Below are 23,474 nucleotides of genomic sequence, written 5' to 3'. Positions count from 1 at the left end.
TTTAGGGGTATTTTGGAGACATTTGCCCCTAAAACCCACGTGCAACACGTGGATAAATTTCCTTAAGAGAAGACGGACTTACGTAACGAATGGACAACATTAATAATTTCAAAAACTTGATTGAAATACATTGTCAATTTTTAAATATTAAAGACAAAAAAAAAAAAATGAAAGTAAAACTTTAGAGAGGTAAAATATATTTTTCCTGGAGAGATTGACATTCAACAAACAGAAGCTTAGATAGTGATTTTAGGCCATATTGGCATTGGAAATCTCGGAAGAATAATTGTCCCCTTGTAAATCTTTTAGCAGTTCTTAAAATGACTAGATGAGGTTCATATTCTCCATAATGACTAGATGGTCCATATTCTCCATATATATATATATATATATCTTAACTCAAATTATTTAATTAAACGGGCTAAACCCCTCAATTCTAACATATATATCTTAACTCAAATTATTTAATTAAACGGGCAAAACCCCTCAATTCTAACTAGTTAATTTTGTATTGAGTTTATAACAAGTTCTCATGTCATATTAAAAAGGAAAAACTTTATTTTAGACTCCTTTAACTACTGCGCGTTTTGAGAAAACCTCAAAAAATTTAAAAAACTCTTAATTTAACCCAATGAGCTTTCAATTTGATTCAATTGACCCTCATCTCTCCTGGTGACGTAGACGGGTCTCGGCCAGAGACCCAAAGTTGGGTCACGGCCGCAACCCAGCATGGGTTAGGAGACCCACGCAAGTCTGGCCGTGACCCAGTGTGGGTCACAACCTAACCCAGTGTTGGTCTGACCTAACCCACGGGTCACAAGGTGTCACCTTGGACCCATTTTTTCATTTTTTTTTTTTTTAAAAAAAAACGAAAAGCAAAGGGTAATTTGGTCTTTTTAGGCCAAATTAATTTCGTCTTTCAGTGATCTAAAGTGAAGGTCCTCCTATTAAAAATTGCCAACGATCTTTCCCTTGCCCAAATATCCATCTCTCTCCATTATTCCTTTTAAAGATAATGGATGTATTCTAGTCCCTCTCTGATGAGACCCTGAAGGGGGAGGAATGGAGGAATGGATTTCCTCCCCCCTTTTTTGTTCTTTCTTTCGTCTTCTTTGCTATGGTTTTATTGTGGAACCCAGAAGCAGTGTTGAAATTCAGAAACAGTAGTAGCCATCCCTTTCACGTCGTCTTTTGGCTTCTCCTCGCACTTGGGTTTCGTCGATATTTTGCTGAGAAACTCAGATCGACTACTTGTGTTGCCGATCTACTCTTTTGCCGTTGGCTCAAGCTCGTACGCGCCACTACACATTCTTCTCCCCAGTGCCACTGTGCCCTATAGACACCAGACTTTCTCTCTCTTCTTTTTGGCATGCGTCAGATGTGGTTCGTGTAAGCCAAAGTGTGGATCGTGTTGATCTCACGCACCGGTTTTCCTCCTCCATTTTCTTGCTATTGATGTTGGTTTTCTTTGTTTTGTTGTGTTATCCCGACCTTTGAATTGAGGAGTGGTAGTTTCGGTGTGAGGGGTTTGTCTCACAGCCGGGTCAATAAAGCTTGTTTATTTAGGGATAAGACTTACTCATGTATTCAGATTTAGTTTGCCTAGAGCAAATATGCCCCTTAAATGAAGTGTGCACATGAGTTGGGTCGGAGGAGGTACATACGTTTTTTATTGTTAAATTTTCAGTGTGTCTACGATATTGTACTTTTCATAGTTTTAGCTATGTTTCTCTGTAAGAGCTTTATGCTTTAGATTTTATTATGGAATGAAAATGAAAAAAAAAAAAAAAAAAAAAGAAGATAATGGATGCATTGTCTTCTAAATATCTTGTTTAAATTAGTGAAATTTATGAATTGTTACGAATTTTTGTAGTTGATTGATGGTTTTTATTGTTGTTATTATGCAACTCTAAATATAAGAAATAACCATGCTTAGAGGCATGAGTTTACGACGATGATGTTACTTGACTATATAACAAGTAACGTCATCGTCGTAAACTCATTCCTCTAAACATGGTTATATATATATATAATGCGTTTTAATGATATATAGGTATGATAATTATCTGATGGCATGAAGCTAAAAAGAATATATAAAAATACTCGTGAATTTTAAATTTTTAACAATAATTTAAATATTCCTTTATTTTGAAAAGAAATGAAAAATATACCTTGTAAAAACTTTTTTGTTAGTTATTGTCACCAAGAATAATAATTTATAAGACAACCAATCAAAAATCAAATATAAGTGCGTGACAAGAGATGGAAACAATAAGGGAAAAGTCCACCCATCCCTCTCAAACTACCATCTAATTGTCAATGTCCATTCTAAACTTTTAATTGAAACAATATCCCCTAAATCACCAAAAATTGGCAATATCCCTCCAAATAAAGAAAATACCCTTAATAAAAAATTAAGGAAAAAATCAACATACCCGCCTCCCACTACCACCCAATGACCCAATTGATAATGTATTCTCAAAACTTTAAATTGTGACAATATCTCATAAACTACCAAAAAATTGACAACTTAAAGGATAGAATAAAGAAAAAAATGATCATAATTTTTTTTTTAAAAATAAAATAAGACAAAAATACTCCAATAAATTCAAAAAAAAAAAAAAAAAACTTAAAGGTAAAAAATGATTTTTTTTTTTAATTTTCCACACCTTGTTTTTTTTTTTTTTTGGAATTTTTTTAAGGGTATTTTCATCACTGGGGGAGAGACATTGACAATTTGTGATAGTTTGAGGGGAAACATTGAAAGTTTAGAAAAGACATTGTCAATTGAGTGGTAATTTGAATGGGTAAGTAAACTTTCCCCAAAAACAAAAACTAAAAATTAAAAAATTAAATAAAAATGGAGAGGAAATTTTAAATGTTTTTTTAAAGAAAAAAATTAATTAATTTTTTTTTAAATTTTGTTTTGTTTTGTTTTGTTTTTTTTCCAATTTATAGGGGTATTTTTGACAAAAATTTATGATTATTTTTGTCTTTTTGCTGGCATTGGGAGAACATTGACAATTTTTTGATTGTTTGAAGGGACATTGTCCTAATTGAAAGTTTGGTGGGAACATTCTCAATTGAATGGTAGTTTTAAGGGGGGGAGGGAGTATGTGGACCTTTTCCTTTCATAATCAAGGGGGCTAGTAAACCATAGGGACTTAAGGGTATACATGCAAATACGGTTATTTGTAATATTTGCAGCGACATCCGCAAAATGTGAATATCCCATTTTGATATTTGCATCTTCATCCGCATAATATTTTTAGAGATATAAAAGGGGCTCAGTCGAATCCAACTTTTGTTAACATATGTTTTGATTTTTGTCTATTTTTTTAAATTTCAATTTTGAATCTGACATAACTCTCATGTGGCTTTGTGCCACGTATGTAAAAATTGGGTCTTAGATGGTGCTCAATTGAACTCCTATCATATCTCATATTTTTATTAACCATATTTGTGTTGTTATTGCAATTATTATTTGCTATCCGCATATTAAGTAATGGGTTTTTTTAGCCTATTTTAGTATTTTTGGCCTTTTTTGGGTCTCTATTAGGACTTATTTTAAATGATTTTGAAAATAATTTAGGCCAATTTTTTGTGTTTTGTGCTTGTTTTAATTTTTTTTAACCCTTAATATTTCAAAAATATATTAATTGAGAGCTGCTGGGCATTTCAACATTTTTTAAAAAAATTTATTTTCGCAAATAATCTGGACCCCACATTCAGTTATATATATATATATATTGAATTGACCAGATCATTTGGGAAAAGGAACTTGAGAAAAAGTATTAGGATGTCTAGTATTATCCATATTAATTTCACATTACTTTTGAAAACAATGTAAACATAACTGATACCAAATCCTTAATACTAAAATGACGTGGTTTTGGTAAATTTATTATATATAAAATACATGTGGATGCAGTTAAATATCATTTCTCATTATATATAGAGGGTACGTAGACCCTAAAACTTTATCTATATCCACATGTACAGTCTGTACAGATACTGAATAACAAATAGCATCCGCTCGAATCTAAATCCCAAAACCACAAGCTTATAGGTTATAAGAGTAAGCGTCCACCGTTCCAAAATCTTCCTTTCCATGGTGTAAAGTCTAGGCTTTAACCTCTAAACAATATTTAAATCCAACAAAATTAACACGGAAGGCAAAATAATTTTTAATAAACATAATCTGCCGGCTGATGCGGTCAAGACTAATGAACATTGTAGATGGAATAATTACAGGTACAAATATTTATTGTTTCATCATGTTCTCAACGATCAGAGTGGCGCAGCGGAAGCGTGGTGGGCCCATAACCCACAGGTCCCAGGATCGAAACCTGGCTCTGATAGATTACAAGAGAGCAGCTTCCTACCCCACTATTTTTTTCCCTCGTGTTTCGAAGCATTTGTTTCACCAAAAGTAAATAAGAAGAAGATATATTATTCTCAGAAAAGAAAAACAAACGAGTACTGATTACAAAACAATTCTTTTCCACCTTCCTTGGGCAGCCATACAAATAAAACAAAGGCTGTTCCGATGGCTCTTTCTACAACTTTTGAGTAATTATATAACATTAACTATGGTCTTCCTACAGGGAGGTCTGGTAAAAAAGAAGATAAGGTGATTGTGCAGAGTCTTCAAATTTCCTAAAGATTGAGGTGCTCACTGCAGAAACTGGAAGGCACAACTGAGAGCTGCAACCGCCCTGTCCATTCCTCCCCTGGCTTCAAAGTGACAGGTTTCTCGATTGCTGCCCCATCAACACAAACCATCTGTTTGTATTCCTCATCACCGATGTCTACCATTGCTTTTGATTTCTTCTCCCAAGGATTCCACACCACTGTAGCAGGAATTGGTACAAAATGAAGACCATCAACTATTATGCCCATTTACTATCATCAATACACACATCAAATTATACCAGGGATTTTATTTATACTACTTCAAATGTATTGCAGCTTACCAGCATCTGGAAGTCCTTCCTTTCTTATTACGTATGTCCGCTTTTTTTCATGGTCAAGGACTGCGATTACATTAGGAGAACTAACATAAACTCGATCCAGCTGCCAGGAAAAAATAGGAAAACAACAACTCTTTAATTGTGATCCCTCTGTTTGCACCCAAAAAAAGCAGCAGTAATTAAATGCAAGCTTAAAAGCCAAGTAAAGTAGAGGCTCATATCAGTCTTGAGAAAAGAAGCTATGATTCCGATTTCAATTTCTATTTCTTTTTAACAACTGAAACCTTTAAGCTGTCAATCAAAAGTTTTCGAGCACATATTAAGTCTGATAAGGAAAGGACCGCTTCCGTTTTAAGACCTTGCTGAAAACCTTCATAAAACAATAATAATATCTTGATATGATCTAGTAAAAAACTTCCAATTATCCTGTTTTAGAAATTTCACGTCATTCTCTGTATCAAGAGTCTCCTAGCTAAATAACTCTAATGTAGTCGAGTGAATTTACCTCGGTTTCAAAAGTTATGGCATCTCCTTGTTCTGTAAAACGCTCTCTTCGGCAAAGATTGTCTAGGTAGTCAAGTGTCTCCAGCCCTTCTATTCTTACTTCACTGTGACACCATTTATGTTCATGTAAGTGCAAATCTCACGCCCAGAATAAACATGTTACTAATTACAGCAGCAGAAAATAACTGTAACTTGTATGCCTTTACTAGTTGATAGATACAATTCAAAAGAGATAAGTAAGTTGGTCTAATTGAAATTTACAAGAAATATATATATAGAATGGAGTAACTCACTTTTTCATTTTATTTATTTTTTTAAAGAATGTGTTTCTGCCTTGTAATATCTGACTTTCAAAGGTAATACTCCATACCTTATGTCAGAAACTGACAAGTATGTGTGATAGCCAAATGAGAAACTAAACGGCTTGCCATTGATGTTCCGAATTCGTGAGGTCAGTGTCAGATCTCCATCTGTCGCAAGAGACACCCTAAGACGAAACTCAAAGCTGGAAAGGAAGAGGAAAAATAAAATTCTGTTAGCTTTTAACATCATCCCTTCAAACACAGATAAAGATAGGTCAGCATAGGCTGTCATGTGCTCAGCAAAGGATTCAATGCAAGTTTGTCAACATATTATGTCACCCAGGAAAGACAACGAAATCTACAATCTCATCAGCTAAAGAAACCGAAAGAGGATTAAGGTTCTAATCTAATTGACATTACATGTTTTATTTCAAACCAATTAGAATTTTTGAACTTCCTGTATACACAATTCCAATATTCAAACAACAGTAATTTCAAGTCTCAATTTTTGCTAATATGTTACCTATTATTAGTTTTTGGGCTAACCAGCAGTGTCTCAATTTCAACAATAACATAATCACGCACACCAACAAAGACCTCATACTTCATCCACTATATTTTCTATCTACAACAAAATCAATGGTGTAAAGTTGATTAATAAAAACATAAAGAATTACTTCAAACTTGAAGTGCTATATATCATATCTTGATGCTACCACTAGCGGTTTCCATTGACAAAACATGAGCCGAGATCATACCTATTGGGCCAGCACTTTAGGTCTTCTTCCGATGGTTTAAGTAGTAGGTCAATGAAGGATTTCCCATCGGAATCATTCAGGAGCAGAGGTGGCGGATTATCATCAATTGCCCAAATCTTGTTCCTTGCAAATCCATGTTGTTCTAGTGACCCACAGTTTCCAAACTACAAAAGCATTAAAACTTGATGCATCAGTAAGAAATTTTCAGAAGTCATGCATGTAAACGAGAAAGATTAGAAGTACCTCTGGGAAACAAATGGGTATTCCTCCACGCATTGCTTTTGGAGGCTTGAAAATGGCCTACATTTTGATTAAATACAGATAAATAAATCATCTTTGCATCTCTAGCAGGTAATACATGGAGCATAAAATAAGCACAGGGGAACTAAAAAACACACCTTACTACTTGTGAATAGGAGTTCTTCCCCATGCTCATTCCTCCAAGAAGTTACCTGTCCTCCATGCAAGCTAACCTATATCATCAAAAGAGAAATAATTCAAATCTCTAACACCCTTTAATTAACTACAATATACACAAACTATATGTGCTATACAGTATGAATTTCTCACCCGTGCCGAAGCCCCTTGTGGGTTCCGAAGAACAACCTGATCGATCCCATTCCAGTCCTTTGTTATTTCATTTGCTGCCCTACAATCCCATACCGCTGCAGAAGGCCCCATTTTGAAAAACATGAAAAAATGCTCAAATCCTCCCTCTCTTTCCCTCTCAAACTATAATTTGAGCACTTCTAAGGACTTCTAAGATCAAATTGAAACTCTCCGAACAGAAAGAACACTGAGAACTGAAAATCTGAACTTCACCCAACGCCTATCTTGTGATAGTTTCGTGATCTCGTGACTTAAAAGCAAAACCCAACTACCAATTTAACCTTCTTAATCTCTCATCGCCACTGTCTCTTAGATCTAAGCAACTGAAACTCACAACCCCAGATGTGGAAACATAAAGTCCAAGTGCAGGAACTCCAAAGGTGGAACAATTGGCAACTGAATGGATAAACGATATTGATCAAAAAAAAAGAAAATAAGCCGCCCAACACCTAAATTTCATAAACAGGACAATAAAATTTACTTTAAACTCAAAAACCTTTACTTTTATGGAGATTTTTTTTCTCCCAATGTTCAAGCTTTTCTACTAAAACAAAATCCAATTCTCAAAAATAGGATTCCAAATTCAAAAACCCATCCAATCAAAACAAGAAGTGAATCTCAAAACCTATCGAAAAGTGTATCTGTAACTGTAATTACTTCAACTACCTAAAATGTCCAAGTTCTAAGAAAACCCACTAAATTTCAAAACCCAGACCAAGCAAGCCTCTAAAGTTTAGAAATTTCAGAAGTAAGACCTTTAAACCAGGCACCCCATTTGAATCAAAATGTTCAAATCTGATATAAAAGCAATGGCCATTCAATTACTTGAAGAAACAAAAAAACTAACTACATGGGTGGCGAAGTTTTTTGCAATGTTCAAGCGACAACTTTTCCAGAAATGTTTAAAATCTGCGTTTGGTAACTGAAACTATCATTTAAAGGAACCAAAAACAAAAATATAATGAAGGGGTCAGCACAAGGAGGCAAAAATTTTGACGCAGGAGAAGCAACTGAATAACAGAGAGGAAAAATCATATAATATGACAAGGGAGGAAAAATCCTATAATATGACAGGAAGCATAAAACGGTTTTTGTTTTTCTCTTAACAGTTACAAAGATCTAGGACGTCGAGATACGAGAAGTACATGAAAGCTGCACAAACGGTCAAAATTTGAAGTAAGGATTTTCAGATTAAGACAACTTATTTTTTAAACACGTCTTAGGAAGGAGAGCCACCCACTGGATGTCACCCATGACACCCAATAATTTTTTTTTTCTAAGCGACTAAGCATGACACATTGACACCCAACTTGACAACTTAGCCTTAAAGTAAGGATTAAATACTAAAAACTCTTTAGTTTTTTAAATTTTTATTTTTTGTTTTCTTTGTTTTTATTTTTATTGCATGAGGTATTTATAGTTTTTATAAAGATAAAAATGGTACCTTCCTTAAAAGTCCGTCCAAAACTTAACGGAACGTCACTTCAACACCAATCACATTGCACCACGTGTTTTATAATTAATTTTTTTTAATTTTTTTTAAAAGAATTAAAAGTATTAAAAAATTATTTTTTTCAAAAAAAAAATTAAAAATTTTCCATTTTGAGGGTGGGGGTGGCCGGCCACCCCCATCTGCCAGTTTGGAGGCCACCGAGGGCTTCGTCAGCTCTGAATGGGCCAGCGCCGATGCGGCCAAGATTGAGTACCTCCAGACCAGCGGAGCACCAGAATTAAAATTAATTGTAGGACAAGTGGCGCAATATGATTAGTGTTGACGTGACATTCCGTTAAATTTTGGACGAAATTTTAACAGATGTATCATTTCCGTTTTTATGAAAAATCACAAGTACCTCCTTTGATAGAAATAAAAACTTAGGAAACAAAAAATAAAGACTTGAAACCTTAAGGGGAGTTTTAGTATTTAACCCTTAATTACTTTAAAAGATCTGGTTAATTCATAGAGAAAACATTATTAGCATTAAAAAAGTGATAAGTGTAAAAATATTTTTCAATTTAAAAGAGATAAATGTCTGATATAACACCTTCTGAATTCAATCCTTCGTAACAACACTGAACACACTGCACTAAATTAATGTCTCTGGGATTTATTATTTAATTTGATGAAAAGTTGAGAACGTAAGATGGTTGAAATTCTTCGTCATATGCGAACTTTACGTGCAATTATCAGGTCAATACCCGAAACCTGAAGCAACGAGGTGAAGTGCATGAATTGAATTGAGAATGAAAATATTAAAAAAATAGAAGGGAGATCTCAAAGTCATGGGTCAAAGAACATGACCACCTTGGTGTTACTACAAATCACGTGGAGGTTTAGCGGTTAGGAGGACCCGAAGGAATGGTCCGACATCATGCGGCCAGCCTTGGACTTTGTGGACCAAACCCCTTGGCTGGCTGCTTCCTTCCTTAATTACCCACACATGTGCACCTTCATTTTTCCAATACGCCTGATAATTGTCTTAATTTTTCCAATTCCTTTATTATAGATTCATTTGTCTGCGATCATCCGTTCAAGATTAGCGACAAACGGCTATCAACTTAAGTCAGTGGGTGGTATTTATTAAGAGGATAAGCTGCATTTCTGGTATTTGACATGTCAAGGAAATAGACTTAATTACACTGTGGTTGCTCTTTTTTCTCCAACTTTTCCTGCATTTTTTAGTCTAATATATACGTGCGGCGAGTTGTTATATTCTGTTTTTGACTTCTGTGATGGCGGTCTGTACCATAAAATCTTTGGGCCAAAGATTACGGTCGGGCTTTATGTAGTCAAAAAGATTTGCTTGTTATCATTACAAACATCATCCCTTTTTATGATATTTATATAAGAAAAAAATAAAAAATTAGTCTCTGTGATTTATTTGATTTACAATTAATTCTTTGTGGTATCAAAATGAACTTAAAGGTCTCTAAAGTATGCCAAAAAAATAATTTAGTTCCTACAGTCAAATTCCATCAACTAATTTAACAGATTCTGTTAGTGTGACACTGACTTAAATATGATAAGCATCACAATTTTATTGGTTCTAACATTTCATGTTATCATAATCTGTTAAGTCATTAAATGAAATTCGACCATAAGGACTAAATTATTTTTTTGGGAGACCTTAAGCACCTTTGAGTTCATTTTGATATTACAAGAAGTTAATTGCAAATCAAGTAAACTACAATGACTAATTTTGCATTTTTTCCTTTACATAACATGAAGAAGGCCATACGCAATGGCGGTGCCACATAGGCGTTTGAGGTTGCCACGGCACCACAAAGATTTTTTTTTTAAAAAAAAAAGAAATCCAAGTATACTACTGTGTATGGTAAATTTTAATAATTCTGAAACTTAATACATATGCATGGTAACCCAAAAAAAAAAAAAATCCTTATTTAATACATATGTATGGTAAACTTTAATATCCATATGATTGTTTATTTTGTTGTTTAATGTTTATAAACTTTGATTGTCTCTTACGAGTTGGTGATTTAACTTTAAAATTTTAGGTTCATGAATAAACTTTAGGTTTATGAATTGATTGATTTAACTTGCTGAGAGTTTCAATTTAAATTCGATACTTGATGATTTTGTACTTCTAAGAGACCGTAAAATGCAGTTCTAGACACTTTTTTTTTGTTTTGTTTTTGTATTTATGTCTTTTTGATATATATAGTGCCGACATGTTACATTTCTAATATATCAATTTGAGCACATATTTATGAACTTTTGTAGATTTTTTTTGTGATGCATATATTATGTGAATTACCAAATTTTTAGAGTGAAAAAAAATTTAAGACGCCAAAAAAATTTTAGCGGCACCCCCAATAAGCTAGTATTGGGATAGTAAAAGATAATGATAGTATAAGGATAATTTGAAGAATTTTAATCCTCTTTATGGTATGGTAGTTTGAGGAATCTTTGACACACACACACACATATATATATATATATATATATATATATATATATATATATATATATAAGGGTACTTGTCATCTTTGACTACAATAAATATTTTTCTTTTACCAATATACATTGAAAAAAGAAATTGAACATCTAGCCCATCTCAATTTTTTTTTTTTTTTCTTTTTTCTAATTAGCCCATCTCAATTAGCTTGCATATATTATTATAGTCTTGTGCAAGAAACGGTCATTTGTTGTCTTCGACCGATGGGTAATTGCATGTAAATGGTACCTTAAAGCTTGCAAGTTCCTTCAACCCGTTGGTGAAGAGGTAAAGGGACAAAGGAGGAACTAATGGGAAGGGAGGAATGCTGCAATGCATTCTACCCACCATCTCTTCACCTTGTCATCTTGATTTTTTCAAAAAAAAAAGAAAAAAAGAAAAAAGAAAAGAAAAGAGAGAGAAGAGATGGTGGGTAGAATGAAGAAAAGCATATCTCAATGGGAAGGCCCAATTAACAATTTGGTGCTCATGGGACATGATTGGGATTGAAACTTGCAAGCCATTTATCCAAAACTCTATGCCCGAAGAACATCTGGAAAATATTCCATCCACAAGCTTTACTAAGTACTCCTCAAACGACAAACATTTGAGAAAATTATACTTGTATCTCGATCTCCTTTATTAATTAATAATGGATGTAGAGTGCCTTAGTATGGGCTAACTAGAAGAATTGGAATGAAAATACAATTCTAGAGGATAACATGCTTACTCCTACTAATATATAACCCCCTAATCCTAATAAGATCCATATAACAATTAGATAATAATTCTACTTCCATATATCTTTCTTATAATCTCTATATTTCTCACTTAATTGGTAGCTTTTCACACAACTCATGTTTCTTACTTCCATTTGGGTCGGTAACAATCATGTCCTCTCTAAATGACCCTTGTCCTCAAGGGTGAAGTAATTAAACATGGTTGACTCAGATATCACTTTTTACATAGTTATATATATAACTGCAAGTATGATGAAATATGATATGGATAATGAAAGAGGAAACTAAGATTTTTAAGATAGTAGGGTAATTTGAGAAATCTTAGGCATTCATGGTAGGGTAATTCTACCAATAATAAGCCTCCTAATCAAACGAAAAATATTTAAGAAAATTATATTTCTAAGCTCTCCTTTATTAATGATGAATAATGGACGTATGATTGATGCCTTAATATATGCTGACAAGAAGAATTGGAATGAAAATACAACTCTATGCATGCTTATCCTGTAGACTCCTAATATTAAATAATTCTAATCCTAATCCTAATCCTAATATGACTTCATATAGCAATGACATAATAGTCATTCGTCGATGCAAGTTACATACACACTTGATCATGCCTCTTTTGGACAAGCCTGCCTAGAGGCTGACCCAAAAATAAAGTAATCTGTGCAAATATCAAATCAAATGTCAAAAAGGGCAAAAAACATGTCGGATCTGAAAAAATAGGATGAATTGAAGTCGTAGTTCATAATTGAGTAATTATCTTGTTCTTTCTTCAATAATTTCTGATTTCTAGTGAATCTCTTGTAAGATTTGAACCCAGGAAATTTTATCCATCTGTCAGAGCAAAAAGAACAAATAGATTTATGCCATAAATGCTTAGAATCGACTTGCACCTAGACGGAAGAAACTATTCCATAAATACTTTCCAACTATTGCACCTATGCCATAAATGTCTGAGCCAAGTAGACGGAAGAAACATTCAACAAAACACGAAACAGATAGTATATATATCAAGCCATGATGAGACTTCGCTTTCCTTTAGAAGGGTACTGCCCAACAGCCCAAGCCATTTTACAACTTTCAGGTTAGTATTAAAACGATTACATATAACATGCAATTCTAGATCAACGATAATAAGCCATAACAGGTCCAAATCAGTATTAAGTAAAATTGCACAAGCACATACATCACACGCCTTCCCCAGCTAAATCTCTAACTCTTCAATGTACATTATACCTTCAGTGGCTATCCACGCACTCTTAATACTATTAAATACATCAGTCCTGACACGAAAAGGCTAACTTAGTAAAAATTAGAGTCTTCATTTTCACATGTACAAATCCTATTCACCTGTTTGCTGTTAGCAGCAATTCTGGACTTGTAATATTGCCAAAACCACATGATTAAAAAACTGCAGCGATGCTGGTTCCTTAGATTAGCCAGCAGCCACAGCATCAGCCCTGGGGCTTGCATCTAAGAGTTGATGCAGCTTGGCACCAGAGTTTGAGTTGTTCTCGTACATGTCACTCTTTTCCTCGATGCTCCTATCAATGGAACCCGAATTATTCACTCTTGACATTAGGTTTTCTGTACTAACAGGTAGGGCTCTCTTGTCGTCGATGCTGTTCAAACTAATCTCTACCGTCTGTCCTAGTTTTGCATTTTTCAGTTTCTCCTGTATTTTAAAATCAATTTATAAGTTAGGGCAAACTCAGGAAACGCTAATCCATGCTGATGGGAACAAAGAAATTATAGAGATGGCAAGTGGATATACCATTAAGGTAGCATTTTCTAGCCTCAGTTTCTCTGAGTTTTCTGTCAATCTTTCTAGTTCAGATTTTATTGCCACGTTCTCAGCATTCAATGAGTCGACTTTATGTGCAAGTTCTTCAGTTTCAGCCTGCATGGAGTGTTGCAACGCATTACCTCAAATAAAAAGGTGTTTCAGACCAAAAATTAATATGAGACTTAAAATTATTGCATATCTATACCTGCTTTCTCAACCTGGACCTTCTAGCGGATTCTCGATTAGACTGTTTCCTCCTCTCTCGTTTTTGCTCCCTTTCATTCTGAGAAATATTATTAACAAACCATCACCAGAATTTACAATCAGGTCAGCAAAGGTTTAGACAATGCTTTATTATCCAAATACAAAGCAGTAGCTTCTTGAAAAAGCAAAATGATTCAAAATTTTGAAAAAGTGAAGCATATCTTGGAAAACTATGGGAGGCGAGGAATCTGAAAAATTAAAAACCACAATTTGGAGACAATACCTGTACCCATGCTTCAGGAGGCAATACTGCACAGGGTTGTGGGACGCTATTAGTTGTTGTCTTGGTATTCATATTAGGAGTGGCCATGCCAGAAGAAACAACCAAATTTCCAGCAGCACTAGCAGGAGTAATAACAGTTGCACCCAAGGCCTTATCAGGAGCTGCATTTACCTCCTTAGCAGAAACTGAACTGGCCTGTGCCTCAGTCTTGCCATCACTGCCTGTTCACATACAGATCAAGTAAACAGAAAATATCATCTAACATGAATTCAATTCAACAGCTCAGTAACTACTTTACCACAGACAGTTTTTTACAACCACGCATTTGCATATACATGACACTGGATCTCTGGGTACATCATACCACTATTGCATTAATATGTTAATAAACCAGTAAATTAAGAAAGTAGGGTATAGAATACAAAATGGAACCATAAGAAACTGTAGAAAGGAATTCTTGAACTGGCCATTTGAATTGTCATTGATCCATATCATTCTGGTATTAGGACCCCATACATGAGTAGTTGCCTAGTTGGGCCCAATCTTTTGAATATTGAATAGGGATTACTGCCGGCAAGAGAAATATACAAGCCAGAAGAAAACAGATTGGTTACTAAAATACTACTTGCAAGATTGCAATCCATCAGCAAGGACCACCTCTGTTACTACTTGGTTTCACTTAATTATCTTTCCTAAAATCACCCGCCAGCACTCAGACAGGTTAATAACCACCCCATGTCTCAGTCCCTCCCAAACCCTATCACTATCAAATTATTTTGCATGCCAGAATCAAATCAAACAAGTCACTGCATTCTTTCTCCTAGGTACCATTAAGCGGAGCAGGTTCATAACAAACTCTAGAGGGCACAGTGCAATTCTAGTGCAGTATAAGAGGCAATACAGTCATTGCATCAATTCCTAGGATGAGGTCCTTGTGGCGTGGAACTTTTGGGAATAAGAGATTCTTCTAATGCTTTAAGGAAGGGGAAAAATGGGGGTGGGGGGTGGAGATAAACTGGCACATGCCATGTATACAGTAAGGTATCCTACACTACTGAATACCGGGCCAACTCTATTATTCATCAAGATTTAAGACTTGGTGAAGAAACGAGTAATACCAGCGGCACCAGCAGTTGGTGTTTCCTCACGACTTCTTTTCCTTCCGGTTTGATTTGCCTGAACATAACACAGGTGAAGACCATAGTCAAGATCTAAAATGTTGTCCTTCACTATGTATGTATGTACAAGAATCAAATCAACAGACAGAAAGTGCAAAGGAGTTGCAAGAAAACACTTAAAAAGAAAAGTATAAAATCCTCACCCTGGCAGTATTCCCGCTACTTCCATCACTGGAACCTTCAGTCTCCAGACTGTTCACGTGGCCAAAGAAACTAAGTTAGCCTAGCCGCAAGAGGTCTAGTTGGAAGACTAATGCAAGTGGGACATCTACATGGTACCAGATTCTAAGGAAAATAAAGGTTAGCATATTGCAGAGACGAGAAAAGGATTCAACAAACCTCTCTGACAGCCTATGTTCAGCCCCACCCACAGCAATCTCAGCAGTACCATTGCCTATTGACATTGCAAGCCCATCAAACTCTTTCAATTTTTTCATTAAACCTCGGTCTGTATTTCCCGACTTTGTTGGTGTTTCTATGCTCAAAGGAGTTACAGCCTGCTTCATTGCACCACAATTAAATCCCAAATTAATTAAGGGGTGCCTATTGTCTTTCCTCTCTCATATACTTCTAACTCTATAGTGCGTCATTAACAGTAGAAGCAATAAAACTACAAGAATTCGAAAGAAAGCCATAGCACCAAAGCTTCACTTACAGCAGGCGATAATGGAATCCCTTGACCATGTGGATGTGATCCCTAGTTTCATAAAAAAGAAAAGGAAAAAAAAAAGGGGAAAATCCATTAGTACATGAGAAAGCTTTTTCTCACTTATGTGTAGTATTTTTAAGTTTTATTATACAAGAAGAAGGGGGAGGGAGCAGTTAGAACTATTGACTAGGAAACTTTGCTTAATTCAGGTTACCTAACAAAGCAGTCAGAACCTATTAGGATGTCCGCCAAGTACAACTTATTATTTTCATTATACTAAGATAACGCATGGCAGATAGCTACCCAGCCAGGGCATATTTCCAAACAGAACTTTCATATTGCATGCCACCAGGGAGAGCTATAACACTCCACAAACTCAACTCATGGAAAAGGAAAAGATATCCAGTTATCCTCCAACATGCTAAGGCAGAGGGAATTCCTAATTATTATCAAGAACGTTAGATTCTAAGAGAAAAAAAAAAAGCCGGAATGTAAACTTACAAGAGGAACTCCAGGATGTGCATAAACGCCTCCATGTGGGTAAATTGCCGCATAAGGCGCCCCATAAGGTGGCATCATAGGCTGGAAGAATGAAAAGGTTAACAAAACATCCTAGCATGGTGTTCACAATTTGTTCCTTAATATACATAGCCATTTGAAAGATTAATGCAAGTCATAAAGAAACTTCTACATCCTTAATGCTGGTCATTACCTGCGTTGGGCCCCACATATATGGGTGAGGAGCATGACCCGAACCAACTGTGGAGTTGTAATATGGTGGAAGAGCAACTCTGGGGCCATAATATGCCTGAATACAAATGGATTAGCTTGAATTACGATGACCATTTCTTACAAGAAATTATGCAGTAAATCATTTATTAAATAAACATGTTCTAACAGTTGCTTTGCATGATAGGAGATCAAGTGTAGTATAAAATAGATAACCTGCATGGATGCCCAATCAGGATAGACGTGAATATTGGTCTGATTGGTCTGATTGGTCTGATCCTGTCAATACAGGTGGATTGGTGATTACTCATACATACATAGACCTTCAGAAGTAAGATCCAAAGAAATGAAAGAGTAGATGTATCGGCATATACAACTACCCTGATTTTCTTTTCTCTATCAAAGGTTACAAAAAACTTGAAAATAGACAAGAATTGTTCTTTTTACAGAATCTCAAAAAATTCAGTTTTAACAACATAAACAGTGTTGCGTTCAGCTTACCAGTGTTGCTGGTGAAGATGACTTTTCGGGCTTAGAAGACTTCCCCTCTTCATTGTTTCCCATGACAAACACTTTGAAAATCTTGATTTGAATTATGTAACAAAATCCTTCACCTTTCTCTGATTAATAACTCACTCGGCTGCATTAATAGTAATCATGTCAGTCCGTTACCGGGAAGAAAAATTTCCAAGGAACCCAATGAACAATACAATAAAATTGGAATTTATAATTTTATATAGAACTAACATATTGATCTAAACCATTCATGTTAAACTTTCACAATGCATAAAATCACTTTGACATACTAACTTGAAAAAATGATAAGCTTAAGCTAATGCTCCCAATTAAAAGTAGAAATAGCCAACCTAGAAGCAACATTTTGACTTAAAGAGGATGCCACCATATTGACATGCTAATACACGAATAACTTACAGGCTACTATCCTGTATTTCCCAGCCAAAGCAAGGGTCCTCTGAATAGACCTGATCTGGATAAGCCCTACTTTTAATCAATTTGCTTTAAGCAGCCACTTTGCACTGGACATACCAAAACTTCAATCACTGCACCGGGCAGTGGCCACTATATGACTTCAAAATTTAGGTTAGTTAATTGTCAGACTTAGGAGTGGAAGCATATATTTCAGTAAATTAAGTTCACCTGTCTGAGCTTTCTTCATGCAACCATGGTGTTTGAGGCATAAATAGATGAAATTGTTTTTTACTAGCCTGTTTAAGCCTACGTTTCACCTAAAATTTAAACAAGCTCTCTACAAGAAGGTTATGCATAAGCTAACGTAATTAAATTGAAACCATATTTCAGAAAGCATTAGAATAAAACTCAACTTGACACAGATATTCCATGAGTTCCACAAAACATCAACAATACCAACCCTTCTGAAGTTGCTAATACGTCTCAAGTAAATGAAACAGGGTAACATAAATGAGAAATTCCTAACATTGAATGCTACCAAAAACAAGATCAATTAGCGTCCCTGTACCATATAGAAAACCCACAGACAGAAATTTCACAAACGCAGCAAGGAAACATAGTATCTAAAGTTTGCTTAAGCTGCCAAATTTTTAGACAGTAATCACAAAGTTATAGATGTGACTTTTTCATAAAAAAAAAAAAAAAAAATCCTCCTTTTAAGGGGTTAAAAAAAACTCGTAGCATGAATTAGAGTTCATACATGAAAACGGATTTCGTGAGTTTCCCATACTAGAATATAGATGCAATAAAAGATCGCTATGCCCAAAAGTTACTTTCACCAGTAACCAAACTTAAAAAGATCATCTGCTAACGTAAATGAATAAATAAACAAGCAAATAAATGATTGAAGTGAGGAAATTAGGAAAATAAACAAGGAAAAATCTAAAAGTTCAACGCCACGGAAAAAGGCAGTAGGGTAGAGGGTCATTATCGTCTTTTTGCCACCGCACTCGATAACAAGAAAGCGACGGACAAAAGCGGTGGATTACCACCAAATACCAAATATATCTCAACAGGATATTCAAGGACTCTCCGAAGAAACAAAAAACTGACGATCGGGGGACGTAAATGACAATAATAGCCTCGTGCGCAAATATGAAAGGAAAAGGTGAAATATGAAAGTTTAATTCGCTTCAGATAAACATCTGTAAGTTTTCTACGTAATACTTCCACAGGCCTTGATCGTAGGACTTCGTTTTCTATTTCATCCCTTTCCTCTCTTCTTTTTTTTTTTTTTTTTAAGAAAAATAAAAATAAAATTATCCCCAATCTCTACTCTCTCTCTCTCTCTCTCTCTCTCTCTCTCTCATGACTAGTAGGGAATAGGGATTGCATGAAAAGGAACATATGTAATTCAAAAGGAAACTCAAAGCATTAAAGAAAGCAAATTACCACACGTGTAGGTTCGAAAATTCAAAGTTTCAGCAGAAACGAAGACGAAAAGTAGAGATCCATCTAAGTTTTAACTCTAAACCGTTGTTTGGTAGCTGAGAAAATGAACGACAAGAAAAGACAAAGGAACGTTAGAATTCGTTGCCGGAAAACGAAAATCTAAACTGAACAAACAGGATAATTCTATATTTCCAATCACTCACTATAGAAACCACAAAAATTCAATATTTTTTCAATTCCCTAAGGTACCTAAAACTTCACTTCCATCCAACTTCTCAGCAACCAAACAGAAAGAAATTCACAACCAAATTTTCGTTCTCCAACACTAAGTTTATAACTCAACAAATCAAACGCAAAATTCAACATACCTTCAACTACCAAATCACAAATCTCCAACTCGTCACTTCCCAAAACCAAAAAGTGAAAGGAATTTCGAAAACAGAAATATGAATCGCAGAGCTTCAACTACCTCCTAATGGCAAAGACGTAAATATGAAGAAAGCTGTAGACCCCCTAGTTTCTCACCCTCCGCATTTTGACTCTGCTTTCTCTCTCTAAAACCAGAGAAACGAGTTTGGGCTTTCACAGACTATGGCAGAATAAACAAATGCTGGCGAAGAGGAAGTAGGAGGAGGAGAAGAAGAAAGGGAAGGAGGAGGGGTTAAGGAGCGCCAAGGCAACGTCCACGTCACCATACACGTGTCGTATTGGTGAGTAGCTGTATACGTACACAGTAGATACGGGGATGCTATGGTGGTTGTTGAGCTGGCCCTCGGGAATCGCGCTGGCCATTTATTTATTCCAACGTCACCTTGGCCGCACACGTGCCATTCGAGGACTGGATCTACGCGTCCTTTGATGTTGGGGTCCAACCTATTCCACCCGTCATGTGGCTTACGTGGTCCGCTCCCTTTAAGAAAAAAATATTTGGTAGATAAAATCAGATTGAAGGGGTCCTTTGGAGTCCACGGGAGGCCAGTTAATTGACGGCATTAACGGGGGTCTTAACCCTTAAGCCACGATTGGAGTAATTAAGGATTGCTGGATATTTTGGTTTTACAAAGCATGGTAAGAACTTGAGACCATGAAACCGACCAATAATAAGATTGCATTTTAGCATAAAATCTCTCGATTTAGAAATATTTGTTCACAATGTGACAAGTAATGAGTCATCTGGAAACTTCAAATTGGTGGGACTTTGATCTCTTTTTCATGTTTAGTAGTTCTAAGTCTCTTTCAATATTTTAGCTCTATTTAATTAGGTGGAATAGTTTTTCAAACTTCATGAGTCATGACGTAAAAACGTAGTTGTTTTTTACTATTTTATTTTGACGACAAACTCTTACTTTTAATCTTTACTCTACCGTATGATAACCACTAATAATTAAAAACTTTTGCATTAATTGGATCTATTTATTTATTAGAAAAGTTATATTTAGCTCTTAAATTTTCATTTGATTTGCATTTAATTAATCATTACATTTCTAATTTCAAGAGTAAGACAATAAAACCCCAATTTACTAACCTTGTTGTCAGGTTTTTTTGTTTCTCTAAAAGAGTTTCCGAGTAATTCTAAGAGACTTACGTGTGTCTTACTAAAAATGATATGGCTATTAAACTTACTATTGAGCTTATAATTAATCATTATTGAATTTTGATCAAAATGTGATTTTAATAGCCACTTCATTCTTTATAGGACATAAGTAGGCATTTTAGAATTATTCAGAGTTTCGTGCCAAAGGCCATATCAATTGGTTTTAGGCGCGTAGAGTTGGGTTTTTTACTTTTATTTTTAAATGATATCACACTTATTAATGTGGCATTGACATTAGGGTGTTGACATGCAAGTAACAAATGAAAAATAATTAATTTTCATGTAAAGTGATAGAGAGACATATTTAAAGTTTGGATAAAATATAAGGATCTTATTCTTAAAATTGAGAATCTAATTATTAAATTCAAATAAGATAAAAAATTATAGACTAATTATAATTTTTTTTCATCTATTTTTTAGGTTAAATACTTTCTTTGGACATGTAGTTTGCTTGAGTAATTATAGATGACCTACTTGTGTCATACTAAGAATGATGTGGCTATTAAAATAACTTTTGGATCAAAACTTAATAATGATCAATCACAAGTTCAATGGTGATTTTAATAACCACATCATTCTTAGTAGGACACAAGTAAGACACAAATAAGCCTCCTAAAATTACTCAATTTGCCTTGGTATCAAATAGCTGTAAGAACATAAAGATAAACGTAATAAATTAAATGCTCATCATAAGGTGCGAGTCACTTTCCTTAAGAAGTTTTCCCCACCAATCTTGATGAATTGGTATGCACTTAAATTACTGAATTACAACAAATACTTCTTTAAGATACAATGGAGCAAAGAAAAATATATGTAGTTTGGTTGGGTTTTGCACAAAATAAAACTAAATTAGAACACCCTTGGCGTTTCTATTGTAGTAAGATATAAATTCAAATTTTAAAACTATAAAAGGTTTTGAGAGAGACAAAAATAGAGTGATTATTATTGATTTATTTATTTTTGTGTATTTTGGATGCAGTGGACTATTTTATAGTGTTAAATCAGCAATTTTAATGTCGGTTAACTAATAGACATGTAATTTTATAATTAACATTAGATAATTGCTAATTTAACTGTCATAAAATTTGACCATCTTATATTATCAGTCACTTAATTTTGACCGTTATATTAAAAATATAATTAATGGTATTAGATTATAATTGTTAGTAACAATCATTTAATCTCAACCGTTATATCAAGCTTAATTTAATCTTCTAGTTAACTTTACAAACGGTCAAATAAATCCAACCGTTGGATCTACCTTAAAAGCATTACACAGTCCAAATCGAATCATCAAATCATATGATCATGACTGTAAAAAATTAACAATAATGATTTTATCTCTTCAAGCTCCAATGCTTCATGTTAAGTGCCAAATGTACCATCAAAACGACATGTGGTTTGACCTTGCAATTGTGTCTATATCCTGGTTTCATGAGCGCTCTATAGACAAAACCTTTGTATCATAGAAGGTGAACCATTTCCAACACTCATATAGGTAGGCTTATCAGAAGTGACCTATAACTAACACACTTCAACATAAATATGTTATAAGCCTATTAAATGCATAATACACAATCTCCATTGTAGCATTATAGGTTCCAAAAAACTTAACCTTGGGAGGTTAAATTAGTTTTAAAAACAAAAATTTATTGTGCTTGCGATCACAACATTTCATGCAATTTAGCTCATTGAATTTAAAATCTTTATATTTCAAGTGTTGAGTTGAGTTTCCATTATTGATGGTCAAGTAATGCTATAAGTTTTCTTAGAATCCTCCTACAGTCATCTCAAATGTGATGTAGCTTTTAAAATTACCGTTGAATTTGAAAGACGATTTATTGACTTTTGATCTATTGGTAATTTTAAAAGCCACATCACATTTGTGATGACTTTAAGAGGACTTTAGAAAGACTTATATCATTACTCATTGATGGTCATTCGCTAAAGTCTTTAGTCTCATTCTCTTTTACATTTTTCATTTGCAAGTCCTTTAGGCTTCGTTTGGTTTGCGGAATGGATATTTCGTTAGGAAAATGAATAGTTATGACCGAGAATAGAGGATGTCGGAATTGAATAATTATTAATATTCTTTAGTTTGGTAGCAACACATATTTCATAATTAGAATTTAACCAAAATTAATTAAAAACCCATATGATTTCTAATTTTTCCATTTTTTTAAAAAAAAAAGAAAGAAAAGAAAAATAGTTAAATGTGTGGTTGGCCGACCACCCACAGCAGACGGGGGTGGCCGTGGCACCCCCATAGGGCCTCATTAAATTTTGTTAATTTATTAATTTATTTATTTGTAAAATCTTGTCTATTTCCTCATGAATAACTAGTTATCTTCGTATGGGAATAAATCCTTACCAAATGAAAAAATAGATTTTCCTCTGAAATAGCCGTTCCATTCTCAGTATCTATTCTGCAAACTAAATGGGGCCTTAGTCAATGAATTTGCTAAATTTTTAATATATCTAAAATTAATTGTAATTATTCAATCAGTGAATCATTGCCTTACATAACCATACCTTAAACCAATATGCCTTGATTTACCATTATAAATATGTCTATGAGCTCATGATCGATATTGTTGCCACACTATCACGATGTAAAGATACATGAGGCAAATGTTTAGGCCAAATAGAAATTTCCAATAATACATTCATTAACCATTTTGCTTCTTTGCTACAAAAAGCCAAAGTTACAAACTCTACAGTCGTGGTACAGTATGTAGTTTGTTTCTTAGAACCACATGAGATAACTCATCCACCAAGAATATCTAACTTATAAATAGATGCTAATACAATTAACATTCTAAAC

General features: G+C 34.4%; 3 protein-coding genes and 1 non-coding gene across 11 annotated transcripts in view; 2 read left to right on the top strand and 2 right to left on the bottom strand.

Annotated features, from left to right (window-relative positions):
* The window catches only part of LOC132186604 (probable LRR receptor-like serine/threonine-protein kinase RKF3), a 1,852-nt gene extending 1,786 nt beyond the window's left edge, over positions 1-66 (top strand). The window contains exon 2 of the mRNA XM_059600585.1: positions 6-66. Within this exon, the coding sequence (XP_059456568.1) occupies positions 6-66 (61 nt within the window). The remainder of the gene's footprint in view (positions 1-5) is intronic.
* A 4,223-nt stretch (positions 67-4,289) lies between these two features.
* On the top strand, positions 4,290-4,361 carry TRNAM-CAU (transfer RNA methionine (anticodon CAU)). The gene has a single exon. It is a non-coding gene; the product is annotated as a tRNA-Met (tRNA).
* A 72-nt stretch (positions 4,362-4,433) lies between these two features.
* LOC132187085 (putative glucose-6-phosphate 1-epimerase) lies at positions 4,434-8,292 on the bottom strand. The gene is made up of 8 exons (XM_059601255.1): positions 7,108-8,292; positions 6,936-7,010; positions 6,781-6,837; positions 6,538-6,701; positions 5,848-5,982; positions 5,479-5,581; positions 4,977-5,076; positions 4,434-4,853 (listed from the first exon to the last, which is right to left on the bottom strand). The coding sequence occupies exons 1-8, from the start codon at positions 7,228-7,230 to the stop codon at positions 4,660-4,662; spliced, it is 951 nt and encodes a 316-aa protein (XP_059457238.1). The 5' UTR covers positions 7,231-8,292; the 3' UTR covers positions 4,434-4,659.
* A 4,679-nt stretch (positions 8,293-12,971) lies between these two features.
* On the bottom strand, positions 12,972-19,690 carry LOC132186672 (common plant regulatory factor 1). Of its 8 annotated transcripts, none has more exons than XM_059600666.1 (15): positions 19,425-19,690; positions 19,057-19,151; positions 17,608-17,762; positions 17,176-17,314; positions 16,891-16,953; positions 16,658-16,753; positions 16,447-16,527; positions 15,952-15,993; positions 15,636-15,796; positions 15,440-15,488; positions 15,237-15,294; positions 14,119-14,339; positions 13,837-13,914; positions 13,620-13,745; positions 12,972-13,520 (listed from the first exon to the last, which is right to left on the bottom strand). In XM_059600666.1, the coding sequence occupies exons 4-15, from the start codon at positions 17,236-17,238 to the stop codon at positions 13,281-13,283; spliced, it is 1,278 nt and encodes a 425-aa protein (XP_059456649.1). In that variant the 5' UTR covers positions 17,239-17,314; positions 17,608-17,762; positions 19,057-19,151; positions 19,425-19,690; the 3' UTR covers positions 12,972-13,280. The 8 variants fall into 8 exon arrangements, with proteins under 8 accessions (XP_059456649.1, XP_059456651.1, XP_059456650.1 ...); XM_059600668.1 differs by having other exon boundaries at positions 19,526-19,690; XM_059600667.1 differs by lacking the exon at positions 17,608-17,762.
* Positions 19,691-23,474: the final 3,784 nt, after the last annotated feature.

Source organism: Corylus avellana, chromosome ca7 (assembly GCF_901000735.1).
Source record: "Corylus avellana chromosome ca7, CavTom2PMs-1.0".
Classification (NCBI taxonomy): domain Eukaryota; kingdom Viridiplantae; phylum Streptophyta; class Magnoliopsida; order Fagales; family Betulaceae; genus Corylus; species Corylus avellana.
Note: the sequence above shows the minus strand (reverse complement) of the source record. Positions and strands in the feature narration are given on the sequence as shown.